General features: G+C 34.2%; 1 protein-coding gene across 3 annotated transcripts in view; it reads right to left on the bottom strand.

Moving 5' to 3' along the window:
• Window positions 1-13,633, bottom strand: part of PIBF1 (progesterone immunomodulatory binding factor 1) — a 110,468-nt gene that overhangs the window by 69,735 nt on the left and 27,100 nt on the right. For all 3 annotated transcript variants that reach the window (XM_014870947.2, XM_088159747.1, XM_088159746.1), the window contains exon 10: window positions 11,751-11,849. In XM_014870947.2, the coding sequence (XP_014726433.2) occupies window positions 11,751-11,849 (99 nt within the window). The remainder of the gene's footprint in view (window positions 1-11,750; window positions 11,850-13,633) is intronic.

Raw genomic sequence — 13,633 nt, 5'->3', positions numbered from 1 at the left:
ACAGAATAATCAGAGAGTTGCAAAGTTATTCATACCATAACTGACAATACAAATGTTGCCAAGAATTGGAAAATATTTAGGGTTGTATTCAAATCCAGAAATATGCGCGTATATAAGCACAGGTCTCACAAAGTATCTGAGGTCCCCTTATATTAAATGTTCCAGATGCTAGGAAGCCAGGACACTGAACCTAAAATATGAAATATTCTTTAAACAATAGATATAACTTTCTCAGAAATGGAACACTGGTCATTTTGTATTGGAGATTTTGTTTGTTTGGGGTAGTTTTTTTGGTTGTTTTTTTTTTTTTCCTTTTGAATCTAAACAGCGTTGGTCTCCCCCATTTTCCCCCCACTTGCACTTCACCCGTGTAACTCCTCAGTCTGTTTTAATCATATAAACTACTTAGTCTAGAGGTTTTTTCTAATACTGTTAAGGTAGCATCAGGAAATACATTTAAGTAGGGCGTGGCATATATAATCTTAAACATATTAAATCACATTAAAGCAGAGGTGAACTACAGTCATTTTGAAAAAGTTATAAAATTGAAAACTTTTAAAATAAAATAGCATGAAAATTTGCAAAATTCAGTTAACATACTGAAGAAATGTATTACTTGCCTGGCTAAAATATCCAATTAACAACACATTGTGTGCAAACTTTAAGGCTTTTTCACAAAATTATTCTCCCTATTTTACAGGAAGGTTAAATCAAAACCTGCTAAAGGTGAGGAAAAAAATCCCTAAACGTTCACAAACAAACCAAACCAAAAAACCTCTACAAATTACTTCAGGCTTATCACAAAGGACACTTCTGCATTCTGAAAGGTCTATTCACAGTCTTCATTTTAGTAAAATACTCTTTGGAAGCAGTTTCTAAAACTAGATGTAACATTCATTTATATGTATCTGCCAAGTTTTTAAATGTTTTAGAAGCTAAACTAAAACATGTTGAAAATGACTCATTGTGGTACCAGAATACATACTGTAGGAAATAAGAACTCATTTACAAGTGGGAGAAATATACTCACACTTCATCTGTGGGAATTCACTAGACTTCCCTTCCAGTAAACATTATATTTTAAAATAATCACGGAAAATATGTTCTTTTAACTGAAGTTTATGAAAAGATTTAGACAGCTGGCATAACAAAAGAGACTTGCAAAGATAAATGTAAAACTGTCTTCAAAAATAATTAGTAATTCTGCCAAAAGATATCAATTTAGCAATAAAAAAAGATTCCAATGTTTTTCTTACTCTAATGATTAAACTAAAGCTGTTTAGTACAGTTGTTCAGTATAAATAGATAATCATTTGAGATGAAGGAAAAAAGGAAGATTTGATTATTTTACAAAGTAAGAAAATGCAGGGCGAGGGGACAGCCCTGGCAGGCAAACAAATTACTGTAAGGTTGCGCTTTTCTAACTTGGTGCATGTCAACTATTTTTTAGATCTGCACATTTTAGTAATACAACTACCTTACACAAAATGCACTACTTTAAAAAGTTTTTTTTCTTTGAAAAGAAGTCATCTGGCATGGAGAAAATAAACCTGAAATGTACCCCATTTATCTCTGAATATAGAATACTTTGAAAACAGAAAAAAAGAACTCTGACACTGAAAATCAGACCCAGATTTCACAACTTATGACTGGGAACAGTGTCATAAAGGACAAATCTAAAATAAAAAAAAAACCAGCCTCACTAACTTCTATAAAGTAACTGTAAAAACAAAAATGTTCTAGAAGAACATGCAACAGACAATAAAGATACAGTATTTCCTCACCTGGTTTTAGGTTTAAAATTCTTTGAAATGAGTTATCAATAAAGTCTCCATTCCACCTAATACTGGGCATTTCACAGGGTCATAGGATTTTCATTAATCACACTTTGGTTGCCCTTTACCATTCAGAGAAACCCTGTATCACGAGTGTACTCAGAGATTCAGGAGTCAGTTAATGATCTGAAGTGAACAGCTTATAAAGACAAAGGAAGGACTATGGTTTCTAATTATTTTCATCTACTTACAGTGCCATTTTGCAAACATAAAACCTTCTCCCCTTCCCATAGTTTTGAGTGGGACAAATTCTTCCACTTTCTATAACCCACAACCAGTTCTAGTGATCCCAGTTATGTATCCAAGGTAAAACTGGAAGATTTAGCTTTTTGAAGCATTTTGAAACTTAAGATTTAGATTACATTTCTGGAATGGAAACAATGATAATCTTAGAAAAATCAGAGCAAACATTAAGCAAAATTTCAGAAGGGATGAATCAGTGCACTTCTATATCTGTTTATCCATGGCAACACTTTCCATGAAACAATTAAAATATCTACAAAAACAATTCCAGATGACAAGTTCCACATCAAAGCTTACACTAGATTATATACATACACACGCAGTAGAATTTATATTAAAATGTTAGCTAAGAGCTGCAGCATTTTGACAACATGTCCAATACTTAGATTTTAGAAGAGATGCACAAATAGGTTTGTAAGTACAAGTATGTACACTTTACATGTCTATTATGAAATCCAACATTTCATATAAAGACGAAGTGCCTGACAGGTTAAAGGTTTTATGTAGTGCCCAAGCTTCATCTCAAAGGAACCTATTTCTAGTTACGTTTATTCCTATAACAATACTGCCACTTGACAGAAAAATTTTACTTCCTCTTAAGAGAAAGTTTCGTAATTTTGTTTATTCCATGTGTGCGAAGCTGCATAATCTATGTCAATTTTTCTCAAAGGACACACACCTAACCCTAACCTCTGTACATTATCCTTGGCTTGATGAGTCAATAGAGGGGTCTTTGCAGTAATGTCTTGACTTGGCAACATTTGTTTCTTTGCTAGTACAAAAACCTACTATTAAACAGGGCTCACCAGAAAGGGTTGGCAGTATAGAGACATGAATAGGATCTTTATTGATTCTGCCCAGTGGTAAGAACTAAAAGAGCCCTTTACTGCTAGTCATAAAACCCCCTGATTTAGTGTTTCATATGCACCTCTCCATTCCATCTTGGTTGGGTTTATTCAGTCCCCAGGTTCTGTGTCCTTACTGCCTCTCACCACACTTCTCCCACAGAATTACAAATCCTGTCCCTAATCACCAGCAGCCACCCTCTGGAACAGACCAGCATATCTACTTTCACACTGTGCTCCCCTTGGCGGCCCATCCAGAACAAATGTTCCCATCTCCGACTGGAGAACCTATTGGTTTTGCTAAGGTTCTAAGCTACTTTTTGGGTTTCTTTTAATCTAAACTAGCTCCCCCTCACTGTTATCATAAATAGCTCAAAAGTAGTACCACCCTCTTGGTATCCCCATGATTCAAGTGTCATGTCACAGCTCAGTGTCACTATGGCTAAATGATGTTTGGTAAAAATGTCCTGATATCTCATACTGCACCCTACAGCTACCCAGATCAGGCTATTCCTTAGGAAGCTCTTGAACTCTGGCCAACTATGCCTTGAACATTAATTGCACATTTCATTTTGCTGGTTTCACAGAATATACGCACACTTACCCATACAGTCATATAAGTAGGCACAATTGTGCCTTTAGATCATTCAGCTACAAACACAAATTGCTGTAAAAATTATCTAAATAGCTTTGCATTGAGTAAACTGAAGGACATGGCCTTCCCTGTATCCAATATGTGATGCAATACTTCAGCACTGAACACATACAGTTTCAAAAAAATTTACTGGTGTCCTTGAATGTAAACAACTTTCTGAGTCAACCATGACAAAGTCTGGGATACAGTCTCGAGGCAAGCTTATCTAGTAATAAGAAAACACGAAAGGGATATCAGCCCTCCAATCCTGGTCTTTCATCTCTTTCCTCATCAAGGCACTGCTCACCAGACATGCCAATCTCATGAAGAGAGAAAGCAACAAAACAGCTGCCAAGGACTTGCATGGTTTTTCCATCAGCTGTGAACAGTGGACTCACCAGCCATGAGCACTACACATAAATATCATACATCATTCTCTTTTGGGAAGTCCTTGATGTGATTAATTAGGCATATTCAATGCTGGATGGACTAATATCCAAGGCAGACAGCTCCTTGTGGTTTATGGCATGAAAGTACCTTGGCTCACTGATGTACACTATTCTGGGTGCCTGTGTATGAACATACTATGATGGTCCTTCATTTAATCACAGTTCTTCATTCTTTCATTTACAAATTAACAACCTATCCTCTATTCCAGAAGCACATACCACCATTTTTCCTGTTTGTAAGAGTTACTCACATGAAACGAGTGTCACCACCATGAAAATGAGGACCAGTCTAATGCCTTCTTCAGTTATATCTAGCATTCTCTCAACAATTCCAATGTGATTCTGTTGCAGAAGACAAACTCTACCCAACACTTAGCACAAAGCTCTCACTTATCAGTATTAAGTCTTCATGTCCAACATTTCAGAATTTATGATGAGGTTTTAACATCATAAAGCTATAACTTCCTTCTCACACCACACAAGCACCTATGGGACACTAATCTTCCAAAGTCTGGTATCTGGAAATGAGTAAAGCATCGCATCCTTTTCCAGGAGGTAATTAGAATGATTTCAACTCATTTTCCAGAGGGTAGTCACAGACTGAGAAAGTAATTACAGAAGCTAATTACTAGTCAAAGACAACTTTTGTGGCTTTATTAGTCTTAAATATAATATTACACAAATAGCCATAATCTGAAGATCAAAATTTTTGTACAGACACACAGAAAATACAATATTCCTGCTTTGAAGAATTTAGACTTTGAATTAGCATTGTAATACACTGTTCTGGTAAACATTCAGTCAACATTCCCTGACTATATCTATGGTCATGGTGTTGTTTGTGATCTGTTTTACTTCTGTATTCTAAAAAAGATATATTTGGGAGTTTCCTATACAGGTTCTTTTCTCGCATGTCATTGAAGCATTAATACTGTGGGTTACTTAATGCTGGTAGGGACTTCACACACACATTTAGTCCTTCAAGCCCAGATGGTTAGAAACGCTCCAGAAACAAATAGTATTTGCATAGATAACCTGATGTATGTAACAATCTTTGGAAAAACACAAAACCCCCCAGATTAACTATTTCTTCAGACAAAAGCTTTCATTTTTATCTTGTCATTACATGCACTGTAATGTCCCCTTTTCAAAGGGACCCAAGGCACACGTAGTAAAAACACTGGAAATTCCCCTGTGTTTCATAGGTCCTGTTCTACATAGAATGGCTGTGGTGTATCACACAAAAGGCATATGTAGCCTGATAAAGCTGGCTCCAACTACAGCCAAGAGTGTGTTTTGATAAAAATAAGGAAAAGTTCTGCATATTCTGTATCTCTCCCTAAGCCTCTGTCACCTCTGCCACTAGTGTTCAACTACTTCTCACTTGAACATTTCCTGAAAGGCAATGTGTTTTCTACCTCCAAAGGGCCTTTCAAATTTATCTTGAGCTTTTCCAATCTCATTTTGAACCCAAGTAAAATTTTGTACCTGCAACATGACTGGTAGGAGTTACAAAGGATTCCTATTATTTCATCCTGGCAGTGCTCACCATTAATGAGAAGCTGGGTGCAGTGAGTCACAAAAATGGGTGTGTATTTCAGGAATACTAACAACCATAGCAAAATCATGGACTGCAGTGGAAATTTCAACCCAATAATTTAAGAAATATATATAAGCAGCAGCACCCTTATAATGCAGAATCCTTCTTTGAAGGAATTTGCAACTGCTTTTGAATTTGTTCTCAAAGGACATGATATATTTCAATGTTTCCAGGCTAGCAAAAATACCCTAAGGACTTAAAAGAGTAAATAAACAGTTTCTTAGGTACTCAGAATAGCCATTGCACCATTTTAATAATTTGCCTCTACTAATCAAGATGTTTTAAGATTAAAACATTTTGGCTAGCACAAAATAACAAGTAAAATAAGAACAACAAGACTAATGGAAAATCTTTGTGATATGACGATATGATGATATGATGATATTACAACTTTTCCAAAGCATCCCTCAGAGGCTGAAAATATTTTGTGAGAATTATTTCTTATGAGCTGGAGCAAGAGCAACTGAAATAAAAGATTTTTAGAGCTATAAATATAATCATTAAACATTTTTTGCCCAGTAAGAGAACAAACTTCAAAGCCTGTGTTCCAGATGTAATGAAGCTCAGAAAGGTCAGACATCAGACTAACAGCATTCCTATGAGTCTTGATGTAGATAATTCTTCAACATCAAGACAGTTACAGTTATGAAGTGACTGGTTACAGGGCTCAAAACATTCATTCTGCAAGAACACTATCTTAGCTAAGAATGTAAAATTTTAAGATCCTGATTAGGAATCTGAGAACCAAAACCAACTAGGCATGCCTTAGTAAGTGTGCTGTCTTCCTAACACTATTATTAATGTATTTCATCAAATCAGTTAAGTAGGTTTTCTCCTTCTGTTTATTAAAATGCATCCTAGAATTATCCATTAAGATATAAAGTTCAAATAAACATATCCTCAAGAAAAGGAAGAGAGTAGGAGCCTCCCTAGTCATTTCAGTTGAAATATAGCATATGTAGACTTTTTCTGTTATCGATTTCAGTGCTGCTTCTACAGCTTGGAAATAAACTAGACTCAGTGACCTGGGAAATGGACTTTTGCTTCTCCATCATATTATTGCGCTTGCTTCTTTCACTGACTTCTTTGCATTTATTCAGAATTTCCAAGGGTGCCTTTCAGCAATTTCCATGACATTCATGAATTGTACTCTTTTACTTGTACCTTGTATTTAACTTTCTCATCAGGACAAAAAGATGAAGGTAGTTTTATGGGAAATGTACAGTAGTTACTTTGGCTAAGGCTGAAATCTAAACAAGGGCTAATAATGCCATTGAAGAGCTTGGCTTTATTCTGATATAAATTCTAAGTGTTAAAAAATGAGGCATACACATCATACAAGAGAAGTCTTAAACGAATACAGTAGCAGCAAATTATTATTACCAAAAAACCATTTTGGAAAGCACTAACAAAGTCAATTGAAACTGAAGATTTAAAGGGGTAGTGATTTTCAAGACCTACATAGCTCTTCAATTCAAGGGATTACAAAGTATTTCATATACAAACGTAGCAGCCATGTGTAGGGAGTTTAAAGTTCTGACAGAAGTTTTTATCACACGGTGATGGCAGCTTTGCCCAAGAAGTAATTTGGCCAGCAGTTTTCAGTACGGACTTTTAAAAATTTGTTATTGAAACCTTCATTTGATACAAATATTCTTGAAGAGATAATATGCCCCTATTTAAATATTAGTAGTAACTCCAGCATACACATTGAGTTAATAATTTTAATATTAGAATCCTCTCACTGCAGTCAGCAATATCCAGATTATAAAAATATGCTAACAGAAGAGGAAAATAATTAGTTTTAATGTTTCTGTTAACAATGAAAGCATAATATAATAAATGAAAATCTAATTATGAGATTCCTGTATGCTACACAGAGATTCTAAATGCATTCTAACATTTATTTATTCAGTAAATTTATCCAATTATCTTCTCACCTAAGATAGTCCTCTAAGCTTGTGTGCAATTAAAAACAAGATCTAGGGATCTTAATTTCATCTAATTAAAAAACCCATTTGATAAACAGAATTGATCCCCTCTCTCCATCACCTAACAAGTTTAAGACAGCTTAATATCTTAATATCAGATAGCATCAATCTCACTCCAGATGGATTCTAAAATGTACCACAATTATGAAGAAAACAAAAAAGCGATAAAATAAATTCAAATTAAAAAGACTATGGCAAGACTAAAATAAGTCTCTCAGTTGTAGAGTCAGCTTGCAGCTGACTGGAAAGAAAAGCAATACATTTGTAAACGCAAACATGCAGACAACTTTTTGCATACTTTCCTTAAGCTAGGAAGCAGAGAAAAATGAAAAGAAATCGCAATGACCTTTATTCTGTTTTTAATTTGAGAAAAGCATTTCTAAACAGAAACACTAGAAATACTCTTAAAGGTATTTTTACCTGTAGCAGATCATCCATTATAAATTTAATAATTTTAGAAAACTGAGCTATGTACATCAATCCAGAAATGTTTAAATAATAATAATACAAAATACTTTGAAATCTTTATGGAACAAACCTAAGGCTCTAAACAATTTCTGTAGTCATCACCCTGGCTTAACACAACAACAGAAACATGGTTTAAAATTCATCATCTGCACATCTGTGCATATTGAAATAAGAAAAAATAAGTACGTACTTTAAAACATCCTATTACCTAATGGACAGAGGCAGGAAATTACACCTCTCACTAGCTTTTCCAAAACTGAGGATTTTTATGAAGTGTCCACCGCAAAATTGAAGGAATTCAGCATTGCCATAACACAATTTCCTTGAATACTTGTCTTCTGTTTGCTGCATACCTAGCTTGTTTCTCTTCATTATTCTGCATTTCTCCCTTTATCATTATAAAGACAGGAAAAGAAAAATCACCTCAAGTACATCATGTGAGCAGCAACTGGCTGTTAAAGAGTATAATTTTTTTTGTCACTAAGAAAAAAAGGTTTTGTATGAATTTCCCTTGCATCATTCCCAATAATTCTAGAATTATTAAACGAATTTCCACTGATATAGCTGAGTCTTGGAAAAAGATATTATACTTCTTTTAGAGGAAATTTAAATGAAGTCAACAATCAAAGGCAAGAGACAGCTCTTGTAGAAGTGCTCTAGTATGAATTCACTCCATATTAGACCTCTGAGCCTACTTTAAGAAAAGGAACCATTCAAGTTTGAATCTTATAGGAAACTAGAAAATTTAACCATCAGCAAAAAACCCAATAGCAAACCACAATAAACGTCTACTTTTTTGTTGTTGTTGTTTTTGTTTGTTTTTTGTTTGTTTGTCTTGTTTTGTTTGGGGTTTTTTGTAATGGTGTTTGGATGAGTTAGATTTTTTTTTTTCAGCAAGAAGAAGTAACAGATTAACAGTCAGCAGGTGAAAGTAACACTCCAGGACTATTCAAAAAAAGGAAAAGCTGGAACATATTTAGCATTTACACTGAGCTGTGCAGATGATGGAGCTTTTATGTAATTGCTTCCTCATTCTAACCTCAGACAAGATCAATTGAGTAATACAGCTTTGAAATTGGAAAAAAAGTCCTAACAAGTGAAAATGTTTCCCTTTGGTTATATATTTTTTTAGAACATGTGTGACATTGACAATAGTTTAATCCAATATAAATATTTTATGTTTTTTGTCATTGTCATAATGAAATATGCAAATGAAGTACGGATTCTCAGACTGAAATTAAAACTGTATAATGGCAAAGAGAGCAACAAAACTTACATCCTGACATTACAGTGATCTACTTTAAGAATGAAACAACAGATCCTTTATCAATATAACTCTTTTATTAATATTATCACTTTGATATTTTCTTGGCATTTGTAAATAGCTATTCACAGCAAACGATCACAAACATGAGTAAAAAACATGAAAACAACTGCACTTGACTAGAAAATTGGGTATTAGTTACACTTCTGATCACAAGATTTGCCAGGGGCTTTATTTAACCACCATTCAGGCCAGTCAACATTCCACATACTTATGAAGCTTTCAAACATGTTTGTTTATAGAGATTATGATACCAGTGGTAACTATGATGACTCACCTTGTCTTTACTAAAGTAGAACAAGCTGTTATGATCACTTAAATACAGAACTGGACAACACAGGTATTCCTTTTTCATCTTAGGAGTTTCTAGAGGTATTAGGAAATTTCTTTGTTCCACAGATCTGTCACATGTGAGTCCACAGTAAATTCAGAATTTGAGGTCTTTCAAGTTAAGGTATTTATACCATCTCAATATGCCAGTTAGTTACTTTGCAGTTCACTTAGGTAGATAATTTGGAATGTGGAGAAAGTCACGGTCTTGACATCTGTTACATGGTTAGAAGTGAGGTACTTTTAAAGAGAGACATCTACATTTCCAAAAAGACTAGTATGGGTTTTCCATCTTCCCAAGCAGAAAATAATCTTCCGAGGAACAATTTACTTCTTAGAACTCAAAAACCCAGCCCTAATCAACTTATTGATTTATCTAACAGAAGGAGAGTTTTACTTAATTGGAAGGCTTATCACTAGAAAAAGCTGTAAGAGCACAGAAGCGTAAGTGCATCAAGTAAGATTCTTATGTTTCTAATCGCAGTGGAACATCCCTCCTCAAAATAGAGCAACACGATGAAAAAAGAACACATTATATGAGTGGGAATACAGCTGGACAGAAAAGCATTTTCTTCGCAGCTGTTAAGTTTAAAAATAAATATAGAAGAATTGCAAAGTCAGTATTTTTATTAATTAAAAGTGCAAAATTATGACATGCGAGACTGATTTTCAAGATGAGTTTCTAGTTATATGTGAAATCCCTATGTCTCAATAAATCTTACCACAGGGAAAGGCAGGAGTCTCATTAGAAAGAAATCTGTGTTAACTCGCATTAGCATTTTATTTTAGAGATCAGTTTTGACCCAAGTTTCCTGGTCCTCCCTACTCAAACAGCTTTGATTTCTGCACTGTGAAAATATCATCTCAGAGTTTGCAAACTGAATTCCTACTGACAACCCAACAACTCCTCCAATGTGCTCTAACCACTAAAAGGCATTCAGCATCCTTGGGCTCATTCAGCTGAACTAGAATTAATCTGAAATCAAGCCCCTTAAACTCACTGTGGATATCAAGTTCCTCTGACCCATCTCATTTGCTCTAGACCTACCCCTATTGTTTCACATCACCAAATAAAAAATAAACTTTTTCAATTCTTAGAAAATGCTATTTCTTCAGTAGTAGCACCACTGCAATTTAGGAGTTATACATAAAAATTAAAAGCTTTAATAAATTTGTTCCTATGCTTAAGTTAACAACATTTTAACTGCAATTAGAAATTATTTAGAGAAAAGAAGGCTCATCTAGTGCTTCCTTTGCGTAGATGACTAGGTAGCACAGTCACTTAATGAACTGATCTCTTCATTTTAGAAAAAAATATTTGTATTAAACAATTAATTAAATCCAAAATTAAAGACACATGACAAACTTAACCTGAACAACTTTGATTACTGTCCTTAGTTTTATATTGCCTCATAGTTTACCACAGTGTATTTTTTAAATTGACAAAAAGTAAGGAAAAGGTGTTACGGAACATAAAGTAAGACTGCTTGTAAACAGGCAAAAAATCAACCATAACTTCTGTCTCTGTTGAATGGAACTGTACATTGGTATAGACAATACATTTTACATATAGAGTATGAAAGAATGAGAAGAGACAGCAGTAAGAAGAGAAACATGTAGCAAACATAACTGTTCATGACTTCTGCTCTCTATACAAACTTCATAAAAACTATTAATTGAAGTCATCTTAAAAGATGATTTTCTACTTTCAACTAAAGAAAAAAACCTCACAAACAGGTTCAGAGTTTGACCACTGCTATTGTACAGTATAAAATCCACATTCTTGCTATGAAATGAATGTTTGTTTGTCTCTACAGTATGGTAGGAAAAATACCAAGCTTTCATCTTATTACTGCATTGATAACGGAAAGAATTTACTAGCAGAATTAATTCTGCAACTTCATTTAAACAAAGTTTGTAATTCAATTTGTTCTTTGTAAGCAGAAAGCTAGTAATTCCTCCTACTTACACCTTCTAGATATAAACACTCTTATACCTTTAGTTTTTTATATGTATTTTTAAAACACTTACTGTTCTAAGAGTTGATCGTATTTTCTTAAAGAATCCTTTTCAGCAATAACTGCTCTCTCTTTTTCAGCAACAGCATTATCTCTTGCTTCTCTCAAATTTCTGAAGGAAACAAAAATTATTCTGTTAAGAATATGTTAGAAACAAGACTGCTTTGCTTCATTAATTACTGCTCTCTGATCTGAACTTCAATGCTACCTTCTTCAACTCTCATAGAATGACAGAAGGATCTATCCATTCACCTACTTATAACAGAGGCTTTACTTCAGGTTATTTTCATAGATACCAGCAAACCTTCCAGTTCTGAAATTGTAAAAAACAATTATCAAATCACGTGGAAACCTATAACTCTAATTATTCTAGAATACTAGTACTAAAAATGATTTAATTTTTTGCAGGAATTAAATAAATTCCAATTATTTTCCTTGGTGCTTTGGGAATAACTGCAGGAATGCTGTCTATTTAGCTGAGATGATTCACAACTTCTGATAGAGCAAGAAAAGTTTAGCTAAGCATAGAAATCCTACTTCCACATACAACTAATAGTCTAGTTACTGCGATGTATAGGTTATTGCATATCATTGGTATCTCCTTTTGGGTTTTATTGCTGGCAATATTTTTGATCTGCAAAGAAACATAGATTAACGTTTTATTACAATCAATTGATAGTTCTTTTTATAACCAAGGTTCGGTCACAATGTTCAAACTACCTCAATTATTATTTCACCAACACAAATGAGAACAGCATGATATTAAGAATAAAACATATGGTATTTGTGTTTAAAAATTGGAATTAGTCATTAATAGTCTGTTATGTGGCCAGCAGGCTACAGATTAACACTGCAGTAGACTGTACTGAGGGGAAGCACTGCTTAGAGACTGTATATAAACTCAATGCCCAATATTTAGTGTAACACAGCACCAGCCAATTTGCCCGATCTAACAGTGGTTGATAGGAATCAGACATCTGTGTTATGACTGTTTTTAAGGATTTTACTCTACTGCGGGTTTGATTCTATGATGAACCAGCATTTGGAACACATTAGATGATCTTAAAGATTCCTTTCAATTTTGTTTTATCTAAAAGGAATCCTATTCATATGCTACAAATGTGAGCAGATCCAAGCACAGTTGCAAGGCAAGCTAAAACCATGGCTAGCAGCAATGACTACGGGATTTCACTTCAACGCCATATTCTTCATCTGAACTGAACTGCTAATGTGGATGCAACCAAGATCTTCCTACTGAAGTTGTTTTTTTTCCCTCTCCCTACATCAACTTTCTGACTAAAGGCAAAGTGAAATTAAAGTCTCAGGCAAGTTTTGAAGAGAAGTGAAAAGTCAGGATACAAAGGAAAACAGAAAATTACTACACTCATGTAAATGTTAACCTAGGTCATTGTATCACACTAAAGGTATATAATTTTTGGTTTCAAGACTATTTCCTAAAATAAATGTTATCAGTGGCACTTTTCTGAATTCAAAGTAATTCATATGAACAGCAAACATTTACTTAGAAAAAATTAACATCAGAATTACGTAGTAGTTAACTGGCTATTAGAGAAAGGCACCAACATTTTCTTTAAAAATTGAGTTACTTACTACCCTACAGAATTTAGCACAGAAATTCAGGGACTCACCTTAAGAATAGATTCTTTAAAAGTGACTCTCATGAAAACATGGGAACATGGCAATACATTATAGCATTAAGATCAAGCATATTATACAGTCCAGAGCTGTATCCTTAAGACCAGAGTAGTGGAAGTGGGATAAAAATTAAACAGTAGGAGAGATACAGAAACTCACTTAGAAAATGAACTATTTTGCTTAGCTGAACAATTAATCAACTTCAAATGCAATAGGAGGAAAAAAAGACACAAGTGAGGT

This window comes from Sturnus vulgaris, chromosome 2 (genome assembly GCF_052056855.1).
Source record: "Sturnus vulgaris isolate bStuVul1 chromosome 2, bStuVul1.hap1, whole genome shotgun sequence".
NCBI classification, from domain to species: Eukaryota; Metazoa; Chordata; class Aves; order Passeriformes; family Sturnidae; genus Sturnus; species Sturnus vulgaris.
This window is presented reverse-complemented; position numbering and strand designations above follow the sequence as displayed.